The sequence below is a fragment of the Protobothrops mucrosquamatus genome, unplaced genomic scaffold, assembly GCF_001527695.2.
Source record: "Protobothrops mucrosquamatus isolate PMUCROS unplaced genomic scaffold, P.Mucros_1.0 scaffold547, whole genome shotgun sequence".
NCBI classification, from domain to species: Eukaryota; Metazoa; Chordata; class Lepidosauria; order Squamata; family Viperidae; genus Protobothrops; species Protobothrops mucrosquamatus.
Window position 1 is genome coordinate 999,804 of NW_015386851.1, and position 26,496 is coordinate 1,026,299.

At 35.2% G+C, this 26,496-nt stretch overlaps 1 protein-coding gene across 1 annotated transcript; it reads right to left on the minus strand.

The window, feature by feature from the left end:
* Positions 1–13,858: 13,858 nt before the first annotated feature.
* On the minus strand, positions 13,859–23,094 carry ASIP (agouti signaling protein). The gene is made up of 4 exons (XM_015817011.1): positions 23,069–23,094; positions 20,615–20,775; positions 14,579–14,640; positions 13,859–14,099 (listed from the first exon to the last, which is right to left on the minus strand). The coding sequence occupies exons 2-4, from the start codon at positions 20,772–20,774 to the stop codon at positions 13,923–13,925; spliced, it is 399 nt and encodes a 132-aa protein (XP_015672497.1). The 5' UTR covers position 20,775; positions 23,069–23,094; the 3' UTR covers positions 13,859–13,922.
* Between the last annotated feature and the right edge of the window lie 3,402 nt (positions 23,095–26,496).

A 26,496-nucleotide genomic window follows, 5' to 3' on the forward strand; every position in this document is an offset into this window, starting at 1 on the left:
CTTTCCTCACTTTGTCTTTGCAGGCTCGGGCTATTTGCTGATATTCTGACTTAGTTATGTGTCCCTCTTTCCACTTTCTATACTTGTTCTTTTTATCTTTCAATTGATCAGAGAGTTCCTTATGCAGCCATGCTGGTTTCTTTTGAGAGCTGTTATTTTTCCTCTTTGTTGGTATTGTGCTAGACTGGGCCTTTATTATGTCACTTTTCAAAATTTCCCAAGCCTCTTGAGTTGTTTTCCCCTGGAGGATTCTCATCCATGGAATCCTTCCCAAACCCTCTCTAAGATTATTGAAATTAGCTCTCTTGAAGTCCAAGACTCTAGTTTGACTGTGTTCTATTGCTTGTGCTTCCATAATGTTGAATTCCAATATTGCATGGTCACTTCCTCCCAAGGTTCCTATGGCTTCAACGCCTTCTATCATTTCATCTCTGTTAGTGAGAATTAGGTCCAAAATGGCTAATCCCCTAGTTCCCTTCTCTACTTTTTGGGAGACAAAGTTGTCTGCTAGGTTTGTCAGGAATCTGTTTGATCTTCCACTCGGTGCAGAGTTTGTCTCCCAGTTGATGTCAGGGTAGTGAAAGTCCCCCATCACTATTGTGATGTGCTTCCTACATACCTTAGTTAGCTGATTAGCAAAAAGTTCATCTATTTCCTGTGTTTGGTTGGGTGGCCTATAGTATACACCTATGGCAATGTCATTTCCCCCCCCTTTTATATTGACCCATATGCATTCAGGACAGTTTTCATCATTACTGTGCTCTATTTCTGTAGAGATGTAGTTATTTCTTATATAGAGAGCAACTCCACCTCCTCTTTTATTTGGCCTGTTTCTTTTAAATAATTTAAATCCCTCTAGCTGTGTGTGATTAAACTAAACTTGGCTCAGCTTGAATTGCTATCTGAAATTGCCATGATCCTAATCAATTTGATTGCAAAAGCTTCTGTATCTTAAGCAGTCAGGCCAGAAGCATATTAAGCTTGCTGGTGCCAAATCATTCCTTTCATTGTGTATTCCCCATTGTGTGCTTGCAAATCTAGAATAGTAGCCACCCCCAAAGATCAGAAGGATCTGATGGATTTTTCAAATTATAAGCATGTTTCATTATTGAACCAACATGCTAAATATGAACATCAATATTTTCTAATAGTTTTAATTAGTATTGCAGTAATTTAGATCATTATAGATTCACTAAGCCCAAATAGATTGAAGTTCAGTTCCAATTAGAAAGCTTCTTAACATGATACCCTGGAATAAAGAAAAAATAAATATTTGCTGATTTGCTGCAGACTTTGATATATTAGAATGGCTACTTTTATTCAAGATGCAGGAAAAATATAAATTAGGAATTAAATTTGTAAGTACAGTGTAGTCAAAATTATCTTTTAAATTAAATTATTAAAGCAAATCATGGTTGCTCACCCTCTCCCCTTTTTTATAAATTACTGAAGTTCCTTTTAGTAAGATTACAAAATAAATCAAACATTGTGGCAGTAGCAGCTCCATAGGTAAACATCTTGTGAATGTCTTTGCAGATTAAAATGCTGATATGCATCCTAAACCAACCAAAATTTTTTCATTTGATTCTAAATAAAAGATTAACATATGATGTATGATAGCATGATTAAAAACAAATTTTAAGGAATTGAGGACTAAAGAACTCCCCAAATTATACAATGAGCTTAGGGGTACCTCTAAGATTTGTGTAAACAAAGAAAATAAAATGAAATTCTAACTTCTCCAAACGGTTCTAAATTACAACGCCAAAGCTAGCAATAGTCACGGCCCTAATTAAAGCTATATCAGGGTTATATCCTTAAAATGATTAGTACTCTGTCCCTAAATTGTTTTTTCAAATATCTCTCTCTTTTACTAAAAGATTCACAGCAAGAAATATTTACAAAATTTGTTTTAAAAAGCATGTATAAATAGACCACTGTTTTACCTTTAATCTCAGAAAAGAAACGGAGATTTTATAATATAATATAATATTTTATAGCTTTATAACGTTATTGCTTATATGAAAGATATTTTTTTCAAAAATAGAATAATTTCTTCATTTCAAGTCCTGAATACAATCCTATTTAATAAGAATACAGATTTAAAAGGAAATGAAGGGAAACTTTGTTTGTTTGGAGTATATTACTATTAGTATCTTAGTAAAAGCCGTGGCAGCATAACCTACCCTGATAATACTTCTCATAGAACAGCAATCTTTTTGCAGGGAATTTAAAGTTACTACAGACCAAGAACAGACAAATCTACAATATATGGATGAAAGGAATGTTTTACAGATGGAGGGACAATATCTAATATGGTTAAAAGTTGGTGATCTAACATTCTAGGACTAAATTGGATACAATATGCATACGTTTTATCATTCCCTAAAGACAAAGATGTAAAGGAAATAATTTTACACTTTATCATTGACTTTTAAAAAGTAATTCTTCATATAGAAAGAATACCAAAGATGCAGTGTCAAAAATGTATAGGATTCTCAAATACAGATTTTAAAATATTTATGGAAACAGTTATGAAAAATATTAGAGATAAAAAGTAGAACACTTTCTAATGGCATAAAACATTAAGATCTGTCTCTGAAAGCATTAGGGATCAGTCATGGAATTTTATTTATTTGTTTGTTTAATTTACGGGCCACCCATCTCATCCAGAATTTAATACACCAATGATATCATAATCCATTTTTAGCAGAAAAATTGAGAACTACAGTATATCAAAGTTTGGTGGAAGGGATGTTACAACATTGGAATACACTGGCATTGGATAAAACTACCCAGAGGAAGGGCAACACTCATCACCAAGCATTGATCCATTAGTTGCAAAAGGAATTGGCTTATCTCCCGAGCCTGACATCGCAGAATGAGAGAGAGTGAATGGTCCAAAGTCACCCAGCTGGCTTTCATGCCTAATGTAGGACTAGGACTCATGGTCTCCCGGTTTCTAGTCTGTTGTTTTAACCACTGGTTTTCGTTTAGTCCTCTCAATTATTAAAAATAATTTCTAATTTGAAAAGATTTTATTCACTTTGCTAAAAATTCATCAATTAAGAGACATTTTCCCCCAGTTAAGGAATTCTTTTGGATATGGTATTATACGTTACCATCAGCATTCCTAAAGAAAAGATACCGCAGAATCCTTTTGTCTGCACAAATTCACACTTTTACTTCAAAAAAGATTGAAATCATTGCCTATTGTATTGCCATTCTGCAATTTCTACAGAGACATAAGGAAGTCTCTTATTACACTATGACTGTAGCCAGAAAGAACAAATTCTGATTATATAAAGCTTCTACTTTCTGATTTTAATACTAGCATTATCAGTATTGCGGCTAATTCTGTGTGAGTTAGTGAAAACATTTACTGTATATATAAAAATTTCTTTCTCAGCCCTATGGGTGGTCTGTGTTTTCTCCAGTCTGCAAGAAGCCTGGGAATTTGAGGGTTCTGCATGGTATCTTAATTGTTCCTAGCACTGAATCCCTCTGGAAAGAAAGCTCTGATGTTGTTCCTACGATCTTTTGGAACCACTCTACCATCTTAGGAGTCACAGCCCTGAGCGTACTACTTCTGGGACCACTTTGGCCTTTACTTTTCACATTCTTTCCACCCAATAATCATTTTGAAATGGAAGGCTTAAAGAAGGTGGTTATGAATTAGTCATATATTGTGATTATGATACATTCTTTCTTACTGGGATCTTAGTATTTTCTCACTGTAATGAAATGTCTGCAGAAAAACAAGCTTAGAGAACAAGAAAGCAACAATTTAACTTAAGCTACATACATTCTCTACCACTGGATTCCTAACTGTGTAGTGTTCATATTTGCCTCTAAAATAAAAATTAAGTTAAAAGTATGAAAAAGCAAATTAAGAAGGAAATGTTTAATCACTGCCATGCCCCCCAAAAGCTCAACAAAGCATTACAACTTTTAGATCAATATTGTTTATTCATAATAAAATAATGCTAACATTTTTTGTACATCAATTTGCCTGGGGAAAAAAATGTAAATATGCACTCTACTTTTCTCATGTATCACTCTCCCCACCCTCCATTATTTTCCCCTTCAAAGTAATATTATTCATCATTCCTCAACTCTTTCCCCCAGCAAATGCTCCGATCTGTTGTTTATTCGTTCCAGACTTCAGAACAAAGTCTAATCAACTTAAATTATAGAAAGGCAGGCTTTGATTAAGAAAAACTTTATAAACATAACAGAAGTTCAGTAATGGAATCAGTTGCTAAGGAGGTGACATCATTGCACATGTTCTGATAAATGATGGATAGCTGTCAGATGGGGAAACTTTTATTTATATTTCTGCACTGAAGAGAGCATTGGAGAATGGACTAAACGGTTTCTTTCAACTTTCAACTTTCCTCACTGCTAAAATGAAATGCTTTCATCAGTGATTTGGCAGTAAATGGTACTAGCATGAAATATCCTATTCCCATTTCAGATCTGTATCTACTTCAAGTCACTGTAGTCAGTGGACTTCCTTCAAAGATAATGAGTAATGAAACTTAATAGATTTTATATATACATCTTGAGGGTGCCCTTGGATTGTAGAAGGAAAATTAATATCAGTAGAGCTAAGGACGGAACAAGCTTATCTTATTCATTGCCAAATTCATGGAGCAAAAGATAAGAAGCTACCAGGGCATGTTAGCTTCATGATTAGTTGCAAATGAATAAAGACTCCCCAAGCCTATGATCTGATTCTGTTTGGAGGTCTTGTCTGACCTTTCTTCTGACTGCCATGGGTCACTATTTTAGCTATTAACTACTATAACAATGGGAGGCTTGCAACACAATTTTGCAGCATATCCTTAGCTCCTAACATTCTCTAGAATGCCAGCTAACTCAGTAAAGCAGCATTATAATACTGTTAAAGACTTATGCAGTCAGTGCATGAAATATTTCAAGAGACAAAAAAAAGAGGGGGGAGCTTTTAAAATGCTAAAGGTTTGTGCAACAGATAGATTTATAGCCTACATAGGTGTGATGAATCAATCAGCACAAATATGAAGAAGTCAAAGATATCCATATTGAGCCTGAGCATCAAAGTGGCCATGCATGCTCAAGATGATGGTTGTGACATAAAATCTGTAGAAGCCTAGATGGATTGGGNGATAGCGCCCAGTGTTCAAGTCTGTCAAGATCCTTCTGTATCCTAAGCCTGACTTCTGGAGTGTTGGCTATTCCTGCCAGCTTGGTGTCGTCTGCAAATTTGATGAGTTCCCCATCTATCCCCTCGCCCAGATCGTTGATGAAGATGTTGAAGAGCACTGGGCCCAGAACAGAGCCCTGGGGCACCCCACTACACACTTCCCTCCATGTAGATGCGGTTCCATTGAGGACCACATGCTGAGTACGGCCGGTCAGCCAGCTACAGATCCATCTGGTGGTGATGTTGTCTAACCCACATTTTTCAATCTTATCAAGTAGTAGGTTGTGATCTACTTTGTCAAATGCCTTACTGAAGTCCAAGTAAATTATATCCACAGCATTCCTCTGGTCCACTAATTTTGTCACCTGGTCAAAGAATGCAATAAGATTTGTCTGGCATGATCTGTTTTTGACAAACCCATGTTGGCTTTTAATAATGACTTTGTTTGCCTGTAGGTGTTCGCTGATTCATTGTTTGATTATCTTTTCCAGAATCTTCCCAGGTATTGAGGTCAGGCTGATAGGTCTGTAATTTCCTGTGTCCCTTTTCCCCCCTTTTTTGAAGATGGGAACTACATCAGCTCTTTTCCAGTCCTAAGGTAGTTCCCCAGTGCTCCAGGATCTTTGAAAAACATAGTTCAGTGGTTCTGAGATCACATCCGCCAGCTCCTTAAGAACCCTGGGGTGTAATCCATCTGGCCCTGGTGATTTGAACTCATCTAGGCTGGACAGGTGTTCACTTATCATTTTCTTGCCTATCTTAACTTGTATCTCTATTTTGTTTTTTATGGCACTATTTTTGGTAGGTTGGTTTGTTTTTTCCCTTTGTGTAAAGACAGATGCGAAAAATGAGTTAAATAGTTCTGCTTTCTCCCTGTTGCTTGTCACCTTCTTGCCACTTTCACCCACTAATGGACCAATTGTTTCCTTCACTTTTTTCTTGTTTTTTACATGTTTAAAGAAGCTTTTTTTGTTATTTTTGACTTTGGTTGCAAGCCTTAGTTCATTCTGAGCCTTAGCTTTCCTCACTTCATCTTTGCAGGCTCGGGCTATTTGCTGATATTCTGACTTAGTTATGTGTCCCTCTTTCCACTTTCTATACTTGTTCTTTTTATCTTTCAATTGATCAGAGAGTTCCTTATGTAGCCATGCTGGTTTCTTTTGAGAGCTGTTATTTTTCCTCTTTGTTGGTATTGTGCTAGACTGGGCCTTTATTATGTTACTTTTCAAAATTTCCCAAGCCTCTTGAGTTGTTTTCCCCTGGAGGATTCTCATCCATGGAATCCTTCCCAAACCCTCTCTAAGATTATTGAAATTAGCTCTCTTGAAGTCCAAGACTCTAGTTTGACTGTGTTTTATTGCTTGTGCTTCCATAATGTTGAATTCCAATATTGCATGGTCACTTCCTCCCAAGGTTCCTATGGCTTCAACGCCTTCTATCATTTCATCTCTGTTAGTGAGAATTAGGTCCAAAATGGCTAATCCCCTAGTTCCCTTCTCTACTTTTTGGGAGACAAAGTTGTCTGCTAGGTTTGTCAGGAATCTGTTTGATCTTCCACTCGGTGCAGAGTTTGTCTCCCAGTTGATGTCAGGGTAGTGAAAGTCCCCCATCACTATTGTGATGTGCTTCCTACATACCTTAGTTAGCTGATTAGCAAAAAGTTCATCTATTTCCTGTGTTTGGTTGGGTGGCCTATAGTATACACCTATGGCAATGTCGTTTCCCCCCCCTTTTATATTGACCCATATGCATTCAGGACAGTTTTCATCATTGCTGTGCTCTATTTCTGTAGAGATGTAGTTATTTCTTATATAGAGAGCAACTCCACCTCCTCTTTTATTTGGCCTGTTTCTTTTAAATAATTTAAATCCCTCTAGCTGTATGTGATTAAACTAAACTTGGCTCAGCTTGAACTGCTATCTGAAATTGGCATGATCCTAATCAATTTGATTGCAAAAGCTTCTGTATCTTAAGCAGTCAGGCCAGAAGCATATTAAGCTTGCTGGTGCCAAATCATTCCTTTCATTGTGTATTCCCCATTGTGTGCTTGCAAATCTAGAATAGTAGCCACCCCCAAAGATCAGAAGGATCTGATGGATTTTTCAAATTATAAGCATGTTTCATTATTGAACCAACATGCTAAATATGAACATCAATATTTTCTAATAGTTTTAATTAGTATTGCAGTAATTTAGATCAATATAGATTCACCAAGCCCAAATAGATTGAAGTTCAGTTCCAATTAGAAAGCTTCTTAACATGATACCCTGGAATAAAGAAAAAATAAATATTTGCTGATTTGCTGCAGACTTTGATATATTAGAATGGCTACTTTTATTCAAGATGCAGGAAAAATATAAATTAGGAATTAAATTTGTAAGTACAGTGTAGTCAAAATTATCTTTTAAATTAAATTATTAAAGCAAATCATGGTTGCTCACCCTCTCCCCTTTTTTATAAATTACTGAAGTTCCTTTTAGTAAGATTACAAAATAAATCAAACATTGTGGCAGTAGCAGCTCCATAGGTAAACATCTTGTGAATGTCTTTGCAGATTAAAATGCTGATATGCATCCTAAACCAACCAAATTTTTTTCATTTGATTCTAAATAAAAGATTAACATATGATGTATGATAGCATGATTAAAAACAAATTTTAAAGAATTGAGGACTAAAGAACTCCCCAAATTATACAATGAGCTTAGGGGTACCTCTAAGATTTGTGTAAACAAAGAAAATAAAATGAAATTCTAACTTCTCCAAACGGTTCTAAATTACAACGCCAAAGCTAGCAATAGTCACGGCCCTAATTAAAGCTATATCAGGGTTATATCCTTAAAATGATTAGTACTCTGTCCCTAAATTGTTTTTTCAAATATCTCTCTCTTTTACTAAAAGATTCACAGCAAGAAATATTTACAAAATTTGTTTTAAAAAGCATGTATAAATAGACCACTGTTTTACCTTTAATCTCAGAAAAGAAACGGAGATTTTATAATGAAATATAATATTTTATAGCTTTATAACATTATTGCTTATATGAAAGATATTTTTTTCAAAAATAGAATAATTTCTTCATTTCAAGTCCTGAATACAATCCTATTTAATAAGAATACAGATTTAAAAGGAAATGAAGGGAAACTTTGTTTGTTTGGAGTATATTACTATTAGTATCTTAGTAAAAGCCGTGGCAGCATAACCTACCCTGATAATACTTCTCATAGAACAGCAATCTTTTTGCAGGGAATTTAAAGTTACTACAGACCAAGAACAGACAAATCTACAATATATGGATGAAAGGAATGTTTTACAGATGGAGGGACAATATCTAATATGGTTAAAAGTTGGTGATCTAACATTCTAGGACTAAATTGGATACAATATGCATACGTTTTATCATTCCCTAAAGACAAAGATGTAAAGGAAATAATTTTACACTTTATCATTGACTTTTAAAGAGTAATTCTTCATATAGAAAGAATACCAAAGATGCAGTGTCAAAAATGTATAGGATTCTCAAATACAGATTTTAAAATATTTATGGAAACAGTTATGAAAAATATTAGAGATAAAAAGTAGAACACTTTCTAATGGCATAAAACATTAAGATCTGTCTCTGAAAGCATTAGGGATCAGTCATGGAATTTTATTTATTTGTTTGTTTAATTTACGGGCCACCCATCTCATCCAGAATTTAATACACCAATGATATCATAATCCATTTTTTAGCAGAAAAATTGAGAACTATATCAAAGTTTGGTGGAAGGGATGTGACAATATTGGAATACACTGGCATTGGTGAAAACCACCCAGAGGAAGGGCAACACTCATCACCAAGCATTGATCCATTAGTTGCAAAAGGAATTGGCTTATCTCCCGAGCCTGACATCGCAGAATGAGAGAGAGTGAATGGTCCAAAGTCACCCAGCTGGCTTTCATGCCTAATGTAGGACTAGAACTCATGGTCTCCCAGTTTCTAGTCTGTTGTTTTAACCACTGGTTTTCGTTTAGTCCTCTCAATTATTAAAAATAATTTCTAATTTGAAAAGATTTTATTCACTTTGCTAAAAATTCATCAATTAAGAGACATTTTCCCCCAGTTAAGGAATTCTTTTGGATATGGTATTATACTTTACCATCAGCATTCCTAAAGAAAAGATACCGCAGAATCCTTTTGTCTGCACAAATTCACACATTTACTTCAAAAAAGATTGAAATCATTGCCTATTGTATTGCCATTCTGCAATTTCTACAGAGACATAAGGAAGTCTCTTATTACACTATGACTGTAGCCAGAAAGAACAAATTCTGATTATATAAAGCTTCTACTTTCTGATTTTAATACTAGCATTATCAGTATTGCGGCTAATTCTGTGTGAGTTAGTGAAAACATTTACTGTATATATATAAAAATTTCTTTCTCAGCCCTATGGGTGGTCTGTGTTTTCTCCAGTCTGCAAGAAGCCTGGGAATTTGAGGGTTCTGCATGGTATCTTAATTGTTCCTAGCACTGAATCCCTCTGGAAAGAAAGCTCTGATGTTGTTCCTACGATCTTTTGGAACCACTCTACCATCTTAGGAGTCACAGCCCTGAGCGTACTACTCCTGGGACCACTTTGGCCTTTACTTTTCACATTCTTTCCACCCAATAATCATTTTGAAATGGAAGGCTTAAAGAAGGTGGTTATGAATTAGTCATATATTGTGATTATGATACATTCTTTCTTACTGGGATCTTAGTATTTTCTCACTGTAATGAAATGTCTGCAGAAAAACACCAAGCTTAGAGAACAAGAAAGCAACAATTTAACTTAAGCTACATACATTCTCTACCACTGGATTCCTAACTGTGTAGTGTTCATATTTGCCTCTAAAATAAAAATTAAGTTAAAAGTATGAAAAAGCAAATTAAGAAGGAAATGTTTAATCACTGCCATGCCCCCCAAAAGCTCAACAAAGCATTACAACTTTTAGATCAATATTGTTTATTCATAATAAAATGCTAACATTTTTTGTTCATCAATTTGCCTGGGGAAAAAAAATGTAAATATGCACTCTACTTTTCTCATGTATCACTCTCCCCCCCTCCATTATTTTTCCCTTCAAAGTAATATTATTCATCATTCCTCAACTCTTTCCCCCAGCAAATGCTCCGATCTGTTGTTTATTCGTTCCAGACTTCAGAACAAAGTCTAATCAACTTAAATTATAGAAAGGCAGGCTTTGATTAAGAAAAACTTTATAAACATAACAGAAGTTCAGTAATGAAATCAGTTGCTAAGGAGGTGACATCATTGCACATGTTCTGATAAATGATGGATAGCTGTCAGATGGGGAAACTTTTATTTATATTTCTGCACTGAAGAGAGCATTGGAGAATGGACTAAACGGTTTCTTTCAACTTTCAACTTTCCTCACTGCTAAAATGAAATGCTTTCATCAGTGATTTGGCAGTAAATGGTACTAGCATGAAATATCCTATTCCCATTTCAGATCTGTATCTACTTCAAGTCACTGTAGTCGGTGGACTTCCTTCAAAGATAATGAGTAATGAAACTTAATAGATTTTATATATACATCTTGAGGGTGCCCTTGGATTGTAGAAGGAAAATTAATATCAGTAGAGCTAAGGACGGAACAAGCTTATCTTATTCATTGCCAAATTCATGGAGCAAAATATAAGAAGCTACCAGGGCATGTTAGCTTCATGATTAGTTGCAAATGAATAAAGACTCCCCAAGCCTATGATCTGATTCTGTTTGGAGGTCTTGTCTGATCTTTCTTCTGACTGCCATGGGTCTCTATTTTAGCTATTAACTACTATAACAATGGGAGGCTTGCAACACAATTTTGCAGCATATCCTTAGCTCCTAACATTCTCTAGAATGCCAGCTAACTCAGTAAAGCAGCATTATAATACTGTTAAAGACTTATGCAGTCAGTGCATGAAATATTTCAAGAGACAAAAAAAGAGGGGGGAGCTTTTAAAATGCTAAAGGTTTGTGCAACAGATAGATTTATAGCCTACATAGGTGTGATGAATCAATCAGCACAAATATGAAGAAGTCAAAGATATCCATATTGAGCCTGAGCATCAAAGTGGCCATGCATGCTCAAGATGATGGTTGTGACATAAAATCTGTAGAAGCCTAGATGGATTGGGAAAGCTTTGGTGGCTCCAAAAGCTGAGGTTAAACAAAGTCAGTACTTACAAATTAAGGGTAGTAATGAAAATGTGTTCCTTTAATTCTCTCACTCACCTCCCACTCAGAAGGTTGAGAGTTCAGTCCTAGGTAGGTAGATGTTTTTCTCTAAGGGCGCAAAGAAAAAGTATCTGTGAACTCCACATGGTATTGGGAAGGAAGGGCAGCTGACCAGTAAACTCTCAGCTCCATCCAGTCATCCCAATTCTACTCCAAATTAAAAGGGAGTTTTATATACTCCCTTTTAATTTATATATTATACACACTAATATAATCAAAACTGCTGAACTGAAACATAAGCCAGTTTAAAACTGAAGATGGAGAATAGTTTTATTAAAGTTAATATATTGATTTGTTTTAAGAAATGGAAGAGCATGCTTTATAATTATGCATATAATGGGAAACATGTGACCCATGGAACAGTGTAGTTTTCCAACCCTTTCTGTTTGGTTTGCTAGCTAATTACCAGGCTCCGTCAACTTTCCTTGATTCTGCTCCCCGTGCTTTCATTTATCCTATTTCACAATTGTTTTCCATCTGGGTAGTCTAGGGTTAAAACCTCTTTTTTTCACCAATTAGCATAAAATCTAAGTATAATGACAATGCACAGAAGAATCATTCTCTCTTTTTATTACCAGATGTTTTGCTTCTATGTTGGATTCCTGCATCATTGACTCACATTGCTCTCTCCAGAGGAGAGAATCAAAGTAGCATGATTTATATAGAGTAGAACTAGGAAGAACAGAGGAAAGGAGAAGGGGTGATAGAAAGGACAAGCAAAAACAAAACAAAGAAAGTAAAAAGAAAATATTTTAGCTTTGGCTATACCCATCACTGGTGGATAGTCCTTCAATATGTTAAAGAAAAAAATATTAGAGAAGTGAATGAATCCTTGGACTGAAACTGATTCCACACTCCCTTTTATGGATATGGGATATCTGCAGTCCTCAAAGACTGATTGTTAATCATAGTTCCCATCAATGGTTGGGGCCAATCATTAAGCAACACCTGGAATGCTAAATGTTACCAAATCCTGTTACAGAAAGCTAACTATAAATCACTGAGCAATAACTTGTTTTCACCTCTCTAATTTTGCTAGAAATCCACATGATTATTGTCCTGGAGGGCACCTTTTTACATCTCAGAAGTTGTAATAAATGCAATTCTTCAGAAGGAAAATATACAGGTAGTCCTCAACTTATAACAGTTCATTTAGTGACCGTTCAAAGTTACAATGGCACTGAAAATCACAGCATCCCCATGGTCGCATGATCAAAATTCAGATGCTTGGCAACTGGTTCATATTTATGACGGTTGCGATGTCCTGGGGTCATGTGACCAGCTTTTGTGATCTTTTGACAAGCAAAGTCAATGGGGAAGCCAGATTCACTTAACAATCATATTACTAACTTAACAAATGCAATTATTCACTTAACAACTCTGGCAAGAAAAGTCGTAAAATGCGGCAAAACTCATTTAATAAATGTTTCACTTAGCAACATAAATTTTGGGCTCAATTGTGGTCATAACTCGAGGACTACCGTGTTTCCCTGAAAATAAGACTCACCCAGAAAATAAGCCCTAGCTATCCCAAAAATAACCCAGGGATGGGTGGGTGTGGTCAGCAAAGGAGGGGCGAGCACACAAGGTCAAAGATGTCCGGCAGCAGCCCGCGCAGTGCAGGTAAGTCCAAGCGCAGAGGGGGGAGGGGGAGCTAGGTAATCCCGATGCACCACTCACTCCGTCACACCATCTCTCAGCTTGCCTGTGGCCTTGCCGGGGCAGGTGGCCTCACGGCGCATTGGGATCACCTGCCCTGATGCGGCTGCGGGGAAGCCGAAAGAGTGGGTCAGAGTGGGTGGCACGTTAAGATTGCCTGCCTCAGTGCAGCCGTGCTTCTGCCTGCTGCCAGTGCTGCTGTGTGAGCCCCCTGTGAGCCAGGTGGCTGCACCAGCAGCAGGCAGAAGAGAGGCACCGGGAGGGAGGCAGGCCATGTTCAGATCACCTGCCTCCCCCCACATCTGCCTCTGCACTCGGACTTACCTGCACTGCGCCAAGGGGCCGGCGGGCTGCAGCTGTTATTGGACATTGTCGGTCCCTGCGTGCTTACCACCTCTTATGCGCACATTGGAGGGTGGGGTGCCCAGCCGGGCTGATCCCCGTGATAATATATTTTCCTGAAAATAAGCCCTAATGTGTTTTTTGGTGCCAAAAAAATATAAGACCATATCTTATTTTCAGGGAAATACGTTACCTGTAATGTATTTTTAATGTGTAACTTTCATTCTCTCACCTTCCCTTCACTTTTCAAGTGGTCAGTCTTTATCTCATTTATCTCATTTCACCCCTTCTCTACCATAATTACCATGGCAGGGACTAGCTTGTTTCTGGTAGCATTACTCTTTGAGACAGATCCCACAATGAATGTGACACTTGGAAGAAAACAAGGCTCTTGGCCTCTTTTGAAAATAAATACAAGACAATCATGCTGGAAGATATACTGAGATACTGAGAGCACTCTTGACTTTGATTTAGCAGTTTGGATTTCCCATACGACAGTAGCAGACTGTCTGAAAAAGTCGGCAGTGGCAGAAGGCACAGAAATCACAGCAGGGATGAGATGGTGGCTTGCAGCTTGCCCAAGTAGCGACACAGTTCGGAGGGGGAGACGGTTTGGGTCTAGAAGGCTTTTTTTGTTGCCCCATTCTCTGAGGAGAGAAAACAAAACAAAGCAAAGTATACAAATAAAGCTTTTGAAAAGCGTTTCAGTAGCCTTTGCTGCCTAAGAGGCTAAATGAGTCTTACTCCAGTTGCTCTAACTGAAGTAAATCTGTGTACTTCATTTTGAGCACATTTTAAGCTACTTTATTGTATTGAGTTTTTCATTGTATTTTATCCTGCTGCAGATTTAAAGTACAGACAAGTGCAGATTTAGCCTTTGATCAAACCAGGTGTCTTCTTCATACTTCACATAAGAATAAAAATGTTGTTTGTTATTTATCTACAATATCCAATCTTAAAATCTTAACTTTGTCTCTAATTGTTTGTGGATTTCCAAGCCCAAATTTGTAACAACCTCAGCAAAGTATAATTCCCAAAACTATTTAAGGAAGTCATGACAGTCCAGAAAAGAATATAAATTGATAGTTTATTTATCTTTATAAATATGCTAAGAACAATTACCCACCTTCATAGATTTTTTTTTCTCAGCTTCTTTCCTGCTTAGCTTCAAGGAAGTTTTGGTTAAATCTTTAAGGGGGAAAAAAAACCAGAAAGATTTCAGAAACTTGTATAATATGCATTTTTAACTGCAACGGCTAGAATAATATAGAATGCTTGAACTGGACATTTCAACTGTAGTGACCAACTCATGCATTTCATCTACATAAGCATGAATATTTCTCTATTGTTTTTGGAATAGTAGAGATGAAATACTTTTGCTTCTGCTTGAAAGAAATCACAATTACATTTTACTCCCAGCTTATGTAAATGGTCTCACATCTCATTGCTGGTCCCAGGTTCTTGCAAATGGAATGAAATAAGAATGAGTATCTGAATGCCCAAATAGGGTACCGAAAAAATTTCTCATGTTGTTTGTGAAAAAATGGAGTGGATGCACAGGTTTTATCTGTGTGATTGCCAGTCTCATTTAAAAGCAATTAGAAAACTGAATGGCGGGTAAAGATAGGGGAGCTATGTACCTCGCTTAGGAGGTCTCCCATATGGGTACACCCCCAAACTGATAGGGACATGTGTGTTCGTAGGGACAAGGAAAAGGGAACTTCGGCTTCGCATGTTTTCCCAACCTCTCCATTAGGAAGGTTGCTGGATGCCTAGTTTAGGAGGGAATGAAAAAGTGAAATGCACAGGATTTATGTAAAAAAAAATGGACTAAGATATGAGATGAGACTAGTAATTTAATTTAATTTGGCAAAACAAAAGTACTTTCAATTGTAATAAAAATAAAGAAAAAAGCCTTAAAAGAACTATTTTCTTAAAAAAATAAATTGTTATTGTGTATACAAATGTTCCTATAAGTTTAAATTGAAAGAGACTACTTTACTGCCATTGTATATGTATGCATATTGTAATTTTATGTTTAAAGTAAGGAAAGTTTAAAAGATGACTTAATTATACTCTTTTGATGATCTATGAAAAGGCAATATATTTCTTTCTGTTTCTTTACTTTTCCTGCATTTACTAGCCTCCAAGTAAAAGCTGGAGGCTGAGAGAGAGAGGGGGGGGGGAGGTAGACTCTTTAATCCCTCTCCACTCTGTAGCCTGCATCTAAAAGCAAGCTGTTTTGCTTTTAGGAATAAACATTTCTTCTTTCCTCATAGCTGTCTGGATCTCATTTTTATTTATTCTTATGCAACTTCGGCTCAAGCTGGCACCCCAAATTATTCTTCTGACAAAACTAATAAACAAAAATCAAAATTAAATAAATTTGAATATTTGAATAATTGACATTTAAATAAATTAAATTGAATAAATAAAAATTATGAAATAGAGGAAGCCATGCAGCCATTCATCCTTTTACTTTTGCAGAAAGGGCAATTGATGACTATCTGATAGCAGGGAGGAAATCTTAAGAACTGGAAAGCAGCTTAAACTCTTATTTAAAGTACAAATAAAATGTTGTTCTCTTGATAGGTTGGAATGCCTACAGGCAGATTCAGGCCTTGAGTATTTTCTTCTAATAGTGTTTCACTGCCTCATTAATAGCTAGTGTTATTCTAAGACAGATAAAACAAACATATGGTTCAAACAACTCTTTCAATGTCCATGAATTTTTAATCTCTAACTGAATGAACCATCACTCTGTGCCTCTCCTTTAATTTTCCTCAATAAATTCTTAAATAAAATATTGTCAGAATCAGTTGCTCTCACCTATAAAACAGCCTTACTCACATGGTTCAACTGCTCTGATTTTTCCCAGTTTTGAAAAAATGACCATATACTGTATGTGAGTTACAGCCTTAGTTTAACGTTTACATTCCACATAACTTCCAAATTTTCACCATTATAGCCAGATGTGATTCAAAGTCAAACCATATGTAATGCAGGAAAACACATGTTTTATGTCCCTTCATAACAGGAGCTCAATTGATGAGCACACAAAGTAAGACTTCTTATGACTAAGAAGGGAGACACCTTAGCTATGGTGTGCAATCAAGTTGGTTCCCTCTCTATTGAGCATTTCCAGATGTTTCTAAATTTCATCACATAAGCCTTTGCTGGCTTTGAATTCATTTGTATTCTATTGGTTTATTTTGAAGGACATTATATAGCTAAAAAGCTTTGTTGTACAACATTCTCCCTTTCCTTGACTTCACCTGAGACAAAAACGGTTAAGGAGAAAGTAATCAGTCCAAGTTTCTGCTTTTTCCTTTCAACATTATTTGTTTCCTCCACCTCCTCCATTTTTTACCTCCTCTTCTGAATGTAGCATGATCTATTTACTAACTTTAGCCTAACCAAGAGATGCCATGGGAGAAAGAGATGCTGTTGTCTAATGGAGATATGTAACGGAACAAAGTTAAATTTTGGCAATGTCAATTTTGTCAATGAGAATATAAGGGTGAAAAATTAGGGCTAGTAGCAACTGAACCAATACAAAATGCTAGTTAGGAAGATCTTTAAGACAAGCAACTGTTTCAAGATGTATTATTATTCTTTAAGCTAAATATTGTTTTGATGCCCCAGATGGCTAGCAAAGTGAATAAATAATACATACTTTAATACAGATAGTCTCAACCTATAACAGTGATGGCGAACCTTTTAGAGACTGAGTGCCCAAACTGCAACCCAAAACCCACTTATGCATCTGGGTGGGTGTGGCCCATTGGCTGGGTGTTGCCAATTGGGTGGGCATGGCTGCGGTGGTAATGGCAGACTGGGTGGGACTAAAAAGTTCAATCAATCAATTCCAACTTTGCAAGATCTTTTTTTCCCCCGCGAGAAGTTGAAGTTGACTGATTGAATTTTTTTTTTTTTGCACCTGGTGGCGGAGGTTTAAAGCGAAAAGGTTTTATAAAACCCAGCTGAAGGCCTAGGACTGGGGCGATGGCACATGTGCCCACAGAGAAGGCTCTGAGTGCCGCTTTTGGCACCCGTGCCATAGGTTCGCCACCACTGACCTATAACAACAACTGAGGCCCAAATTTCTGTTGCTATGAAAACAGTTTGTTAAGTAAGTTTTGCCCCATTTTAATATCTTTCTTGCTATAGGTATTAAGTGAATCGCTGCATTGTTAAGTTAGTAACACAGTTGTTAAGTGAATCTGGCTTCCCCATTGACTTTGCTTGTCAGAAGATTGCAAAAGGTGAGTACATGACCTGAGACACTGCAGCCATCATAAATACATGCCAGTTGCCAAGCATCCAGCTTTTGATCACAAGACCATGGAGATGCTGCAATGGTCGTAAATGTAAAAAATGGTCATAAGTCACTTTTTTCAGGGATGTTGTAACTTCAGATAGTCACTAAATGAATGGTTATAAGTAAAGGACTACCTGTAAATAATACGTTAATGCTGGGAGTATGGTGAAATTCTATGAGGTGTGTGTGTGTGTGTGTGTGAAAGAGATTAGGGCTAAACAGAAGGGGATGCCAACCCTTTTTCTAACCATGTTCTCCTGAAACCATTCCTCCCAACAGTTTTCACATCAGAAAATAACTCCATAGAAGATGGACAAATGGCCAGGAAAGCTCCATCTTTTCTCTCATCTGCGTCTTGAAGGGCAGCCGTTTACTCCCATTTTCTAATAATAACATAACCTATAGCAGATCATTCACTGTTGTTCTTATCTGTTCCTCAGAAATCTTTTCTAATTCTTCATGACCTCATAACAGTTAATATTCCCCAAATAAGTGTTTCACAGAAAGCCAAATTCTGCATTTCCCTGCATCTTTTATTCATTTTTCCTAAATAAATATATTTCTGGTCCCAAAGATCAATTAAATATGAAATGTGAGAACATGCCATCCATGAGGTCTCATAGAAGATTTTATTTTATTGTTAGTTAAATTACTTCAGAATTGAAGAAGTTGATCTTAGTAGGCAAACAGACTACTGAGATTAATTTATTAATTCATGAATAATATTTTACTTTCTATTAATAAACCAAGGAAATTTGGATATTACAAAATCTATCTGTATCTTTAACTTCTTAAGCTAGACAGAGGAAAATGGTTTATTCTTACTTTTTAGATTCTGTATTGTCCCATACAAATTTATATAACTTATTTTCAAGGTTTTGGAAGGTCTGATGATTCTTAATATCACTAGAATGAATTCTGATATAATATTAATTTTAAGTGATCATGAAAGCCATAATGATTTAATTAACAGTATATGAGCAGATGGCTAATGGCAAAAATGTTCCTATTAATTCCAGTAAGTCTGTGAAGTACCTTTCTATAAATTGGCCTTGATGTTTCAGTCGGCTCATTTCATAAATCTGTGATGTGGTGATTTTTGTATGGTTTCAGTTTGTTTCTTTTTAAAGATGAAAAGAGTCATGAGTAAGACTGTGAAGACGAGGTTTGCAAATATAGGTGAGATCTAAATTGCTTAGTATCTAATCCTGAATATATATTTTGATTTGAGACATTTAGAATTTGATTTTCTATTTCTCCTACAACAAAATAAAATAACAATGGAATAACTAAATTGAAATTAACTTATATCATATTTTATACTTGTAAATTTAAAGTAGTACTTTCTGTTATGCTTATTTATTCCAAATGATTATGTAAGATAAGTGAGCCCTTATCTTGTTCCTTGCTTTCAGCAAGTTTAAATATATTTTTAGTCAACCATTTAGCTGTCACAAAAATTCAAGGTCCTGAAATATTTCAGCAATGTTATGGGATTATGTTCTTTTGTTTATTTCTTGTTATAATTTGTCCATAAATATTCTATTTTATTCTGTTGGTTTATAGTATGCTGCCTAGGGTCCGACTGTGCCTAAATTGAATAAAGTAAATTCAATTTTCTAGGGGTCCTGGTCAGCCCCCTGACCCCTGGCTGCCACTTTAATTATATGTGTCATATTATATTACGGTGAGAGAGAACAGTGTCCATATGTAACTGGTTAAATTTGTTATCTGTATATAGTTTCATTGCAATGTTTGTACTCTGCTTTTTTATTAAAAAGCAAAAAAACATTCATCCTGGCTTCTGGCCTCTGGAACGATATTGTCCCAGACATGTATATTGCTCCCAACCTGATGATGTTCCTGAAATCTTTAAAACTTATCTGTTCTCCCAGGTCTTGCGGTTTACATTTGTGGAGCCCTTGTTTTTATCGTTTTTATTTTTTTTAAATGCAAGTCAGTCAGTTGTTCCAGAGTTAATGATGATGATAGTAATAATAATAATAATAATAATAATAATAATAATAATAATAATAATAATAATAATAATAATAATAGTAGTAGTAGTAGTAGTAGCAGAAGCAGCAGTAGCAGCAGCAGTAGTAGTACCAATAGTAGTAGCTGCCTTGGGTACAATCCCAAAACATCTGGAGCTTCAGCTGAATACCTCTAACATCATCAAACAACAATACTGCCTGTCTCAGGTCCTTGGGAGGGATTTGACAGATGGATAAAAATGCCAAATCCAGTTTAAATTGTGTGGCCAACCATAATCACATTATTGGTCGCACATGGATACAAGTATAGAGAAATCATACTTTACCATTCAAATATAATTAGAATGATTTGTGCCATGAAGGTAGTGTCAACTGCTACTAACTACATGATAGATTTTCTTCAGGATTATTAAACTAGATTAAATGATTAAATTAGACTATTAACATATATTGAGAATTTATACCTGGGGTTTTTGAAGACTTAATAATTTTGTCACTTAGAGAGATAAGTGTGGCAGTTTTCAAAAAGAGAGTTTTGAGCAATAGCTGAAAAACTCCTTATCCCTCCATTTGTCCTATCTACAAATAGGAAGTGAAAGAAAAGCACAGATGTGCTATCATTACTATTGAAACATCCTCAGCATTTAAATACCATTTAGATGACCCTATTCCATTTTATTGACAATTCCATCTGTTAGAAGAAAAGTATAGGCACACGACAATGTGCTTCACAGATTTCATTTCATAATACAGTACTGAAAAGGAAGTAGAGATAGGAGGAAAAGCAAGGAATCTATGTTCATTTCTGGCCTTAAGATTCAAAACAGGATCCATTTTTACCAACCTACTATAGAGATGGGAGGGAGATCCGGGATCTTGATTTTGTTATTATTTATTGCATAGTTGTCTGAGTTTTGCTTTTCCTCAAATATCATGTAACAATAGCTGGCTGTAAGCAACATGGAGCAAAGAAGGAAACTCAGGAGAAAGTTCTTGTATTCCATTCTGGAAGGCAAAAAAGAAAATATGTTTTTGCTAAGTTCTCAGATACCTAAGGAAAAAAAGATAGGTCATGTGTCAAAAGTATAGCCTTTTTAAAACAGCATCAATGTTTCATTATCCTCCCTTCCCATTTATCATTCCTTTGCCAGAATGGACAATTCCAGTTTTAATCTGTTACAACAAAACAGAAAAGTGTACAAAACAGAAAAGGCACATTCATAATTCATTAAAATGAGATGAGAACATATTTGATTAACCAAGTTAAATAATCATTGCATAAAGAAGCAGTTTTGAATCCTTTTTCATCCTTTCTTGAATGTCCCAATGTGCCGAGTGTATATGTATCCCTGCAAGAAGCAATTCTGAATAATCCAATAAATACCTCTGAGAACACTGAAGCTCAAAACCAATATAAGCACCTTTTCCATATTTGATTGAGGTCTCCATAATGTCACATCTGTGACATGTTATATTACAGTTATGAAATGATCTGCAATAAAATTTCAATTAGATAATTCTGCATAACGGTTAAAGTCAGGAACAAAATTGAACTCTCTAGTTTATACTTAGAGATAATGTCTGCAATATATCCATTGATAAAAATGATCAGGTTGGTTTGGTAAAATATATATGGGTCAAATACAGAAATTCACAATTGGGTGTAATTTATGTATGTTTATTTATTTATATTTTTATTATTTATTTGTTAGATTTATTTGCGGCCATCCTGTCTTGAAGCAACTCTGGTTGGCTTACAAAATTAAAAACTATAAAACTGTAAAACGTAAATATTTCTAAAAACAATAAAATAGAATTACAATCAAAAGCAAAATTACAGTTAAAATATGGGGAAGGAGACAGTAGGGTCACAGAGGAGGGAGGATTCCTGTTTGGGGCAATGTTAAATTTATTTACATAGCAATTACATTTTAGGTGTGTGACATTAGAACAATTTCAAATTGCACAATTATTTCTCAATTAAAAAACCTGGCAAAATGAAGCATATCATCAGAAAAAAAAATCTGTTCAATAGGTAATGTTACAATGTTCATTCCAGTATCTAATAAACTGTTAATTTGTCTATCTGGAAATTAAGCTAATTTCACCTCTGGACATCCATTTCCTTCAAAATACTTTCAACCATTTGGTAAAAGTTTAACATATATGCACTCACATATAAATAAACAAAATAGACAAAATGTGTTTGTTAGTCAACAACTAAGATAACATGTTGAGTGTCTAGAAATTACAGTTCATACTTATATATCCGAACCTTTATTTTCTTTTTTATCTAATAATATTCCGTTAAAAAAGAAGGGGGGATAAAATTATTTATGATAAAAAATAAACAAAATGTCACCTTAATCTATTAGAATAACAGACAAATTTGACAATATTTGCAGACTATTTTGAAATGCTAGTATTTTCTCTTCATTTAGCATCAAAATAACTCATACCAAACACTACATCTATTGATGCAAATAATTACTTCATTTTGTTTATGTAAATATCCAAACGCCAATATAATAATTCTAGATTCCTTAAAAAATAGAAGTTTTAGAATAAAATTTAGATATTCAACATCCATAGAATTAAAGATGCATGGAACTACAGAAGTATCATTAAAATGAGAAAGTTTTTTTTATCCATAGAACAAAATTGTGTAACAAGGCTGAAACCAACCAATTAAAAGATGATAAAATTTTGAATTTTGCTGATACAAAAACCAAAGTGCAAATCATATATGGCATATTTGGATTTCATTTTTTTCAGAAATGTGTTAATCACAGCCCTTAAAATGTTATGATTACATCGAAAAACAAAAGAACAATGTACAAGGTAGGGGAAACAATTACTCTTACCTTCAACTGACATTTCAAAAATATTAAATATATGCAATCTATTTTGCAGAAAATACAACCAAATGGCAAAAAGCACCAAAAAAGAAATTAAAAAATGCAGAATTTCTTAAGAGATATTAAATGTATTCGTTTATGTTAACCCAGATTTACATCGTAATATGTTCAAAAAAGTCCCAAATGGGAAATTAAAAATAAAAAGTAACATTTTTTTCAATAAAACAAGCCATTGCTTAAAATATTGGTTTTAAATGTAAAAAAGAAAAGAAAAACGAAAAGATGGATAGAAAGATGATTCCAAATGGTGTTTGGCTGGTTCTTAATTAAATTTTTCATAGTTACCTTAAGAAGATTCCCAAGAAATTTTTATGAGTTAAAGAAGTTCTGATAGTTTTATCCTGCTTAATTGGCAAAATACTATTATACTCGCTACTTACTAGTAAAAATTTGAGCAGCTTTTCTCTATGTTGTCTTCTTGCCTCTAGAAGAATATGGGCGATGCTCCTAGATATTAGGTAGAGACCCCTCCTTTTTTCCCCCAGGAATCCTGTAATCCACACAAGCCATCCAGCATCTGTTTGTAGTATACCTGTGCTGGCTTGCTCTTATTATGGCCCACAATTTAATTTGCTGCATATGGTAATGTGTTTTACTGATGATGCTTTGTATGTGTGTGTATATGTGTGTGTGTGTCTACACATAATGCACAAATGCATACATGCATACATACATATGTATATGTATATGTATGATGTGTGTGTGTGTATTATTTTAAAGTACTTTGCAGAGCAAATTTGAATTGATTTGATGTAATTTTAATCAAGAGAGACTTCTATTAACTTTAAAGAAAATGTCACCAGATGCATTTCAGATACAAATAATTTCAAATAATTGAAAACTATTTGCTAATACTTTCAGCCCTGATTTCTTTTAATAAGGACTAAGGCTGCCTGCTGCCTAAGAAGAAAATTACTGTGCAAAATAAACAAAATTATCAGTATTTTTCTGCCTTTTTCTTGCATTAATTTGAAAAAGAAATTATAAGTTAGTAATTGGCTACAACAGAAAGAGCAAATTACCTGAAACATTTACTTTAAAAGTCTTTTTTCTAATAGTGGTCAGCAAGATAAATTTCAATATTTTGATATATTATAAAACTGTTTTAACAGCACTCTTTTAAAATAATTTCCCATGTCTAGGAATAATTTTCATAAATACACTCTTAACAATTTTTGTTTCAATAAATAGAAAATGTTTAGCACCAAGTTAAAATAATATGCTATAGTTCTATTAGTAGGAGACATTTGAGCATTTCTGTTAAGTACCTGGAGCAGAGGCAGCACAAGGAAACAACAACGAATGACTTAATAGCTGGCCATCAACACCCTAATTAACAACTAAAAGCAACATACCATAAGGAACCACATAAATACTATATTCTGGAGAGAGAGAGAGAGAGAATTTCCCTGAGGATAGGCTCCAGCACGGTCCGAAAGCTTGGAAGACTAAACATCTGATCCTGGTGACTGACCCAGATGGGATCCTGCAACATTATCCTGGGATTCTCTCTCTGTTTTGGATAGCAAGGAAGCTGTCATAATGGTTCCGATTCTTGGATGTCACTGTATGGATTATTAATGAATATAAATGGAGTCTTTAATTTTCCAGAAAATAATTATAGGAGGAGAATTTTGGAAATGTTTAGGTTTGGGATTCCTGGATATTGACAATGGCAGTGCTTTTCCCTATTTTTATCTTCATTCTGTTGCATCATACTATTAATTATTTTAACTTATGTTGTATGTTTCTACTCAAAGTAAACAAAGAAATAAAAAACCCCACACTTGAAATGGTGATGAACCACCTGAAATGGAAAAGGCCCATGTTTCCTTATCCCAAAGTGTAAAGAGCATATAGGGTCAAATATAAACTTCCTCTAGGGTCCTCCTCATCACTTGCTTCATTGACCACCTTCACTTACCTGGAGATGATCATTCTCTCCCAGCTCTGCAGCATTCCAATTGTAATCCTATACATGAATGTGTATAGAATGTGATTCTTGTTTTAAAAATGTATCCAGGGCCAGTGTCACTGATACCTTCAAGGCAATACTAATGTCTGTTCTTTTGTCAATGTCAATTGCTTCAGCTGCCAGCCCTGTTGGTCCTTCTCTAACTACAGCTGTCACCTTATCCATCTTTTCTCTAGACTGAAGTTTAACAAGCAGCAACAGAAGAAACAGCCGTTCTGCCTGGTGCCTCGCTGAGATGAGTGCACATCTTTTCCTAAGGTCTGAGCTCAAACCTCACCACTTACCAATGGCCAGGCCCACATGATGTGAGGCTTGTATATGCATTATCCCCAAAGAGGACTAATGAGAGCTCGTATTTGTATAATATTGGTGTATAGTAATAAATATTTAAGCCAAATTTAAATTCTACTGCTTTTAAAAACTGTGCAAGCTTTCAAAACCAAGTTCAGCGCAAATATGGTGCTAATTATTTGAAAATACAAGGAATTTCACTGTGATTGAGATTTTCCAGCGGCTAAGTGCTGATGGTTCATGGCAAGGCCATTGCTGCTCCTCTTACTCTTCTTTATTTTAACATTGTACTGACATTTGTCTTCCAATTATTCAAAAGTTTTCTAAAATTTCTCTGGGAGGGGATATTTTCGAACTTATATTATTGTCAGATGGCAGAAAGCCTTGGTGCTGTTTTTTCTATTTTGTGCTCTTTCTCTCCCTGCTCCCTCATAGTTGCACAATTCTCCATCGACTCTGTAGCCAACCTGGTCTAAAGAATCCACAAGAGAAGTTCCCTCATGATAAATTTTTCTCAGATTGAACCCAAATGTGGAGAATTAGGGACCTATGTAGTGAGGAAGGAAAAGAAAAAAATATGAGCATAATCAGAGGTGGGGGATTTAAGGTAGAATGAGCAGCTAATTATTGCAGGAAAAGAGTAGAATGTAATTTGAGATGTAATTTGATAGGAACACCTGGGCTTATTGCAAATTTTTATCAAGGAAACCATAAATTCAAAAGCTACTATCATTCATTTTTCTGCATTCAATGTACAGCAGTCCATTGTGTATGTAGAATATCATCATTATGAATACATTTTCCCTTTTATTTACAAATCTCATCTATATTTTTATTTGTATCATTTCTGTTAAAGCTTTCTATCATGCCTTGCAAGATACATTACTCTTATAAAGAAGCCAAAATAGCATCAAATATAGAGTGCAGTTCTTTGCATGTTTCCAAAATCATCAAAAGTCATGAGACTCTGACTCAAGGAAATCAATGTAAGATTGCACTCCAACATGAGTTCAATTAAATTATTTCGGTCCACAATGCTGTGGTCTCCGAGAAAGGGTTCTCACTGACAGGAGGATGCACCCAAACCTTTTAATACTACAAACATACATAGATATTGTGAAATCTTCAATCTAGTTTCACAATTGTACCCTTAGAGGATTTTTTATTTGTTCTTTTGGAAAGCACATTTTGAAATATATGATTTCAATGAGACTATTGCACTTTTTATTTACGAGTAGCAGTTCTTTGGACATTTATTAGGTATCCATGTACTGTAACTGTAACTGGAGATACTACAATTTTAATTTGGACTTTTTGCATTTGACACATGCATTCTACCATTCAGTTAAGATTTTTCGTTCCAGAATAACCTTTCACTTCTGAATATCCCTTTCTAAAATACATATAGTACATTGAAAACAGATGCCTTTTCTTTCATCTTTTGACTCCGTATATCGTATTTACAGTTAACATCAGACACTGCAGTTGATTTAATTGTTTCTCTTGCTCAAGGAAAGCCTTGTGATGGGGTTACAGTTCAGC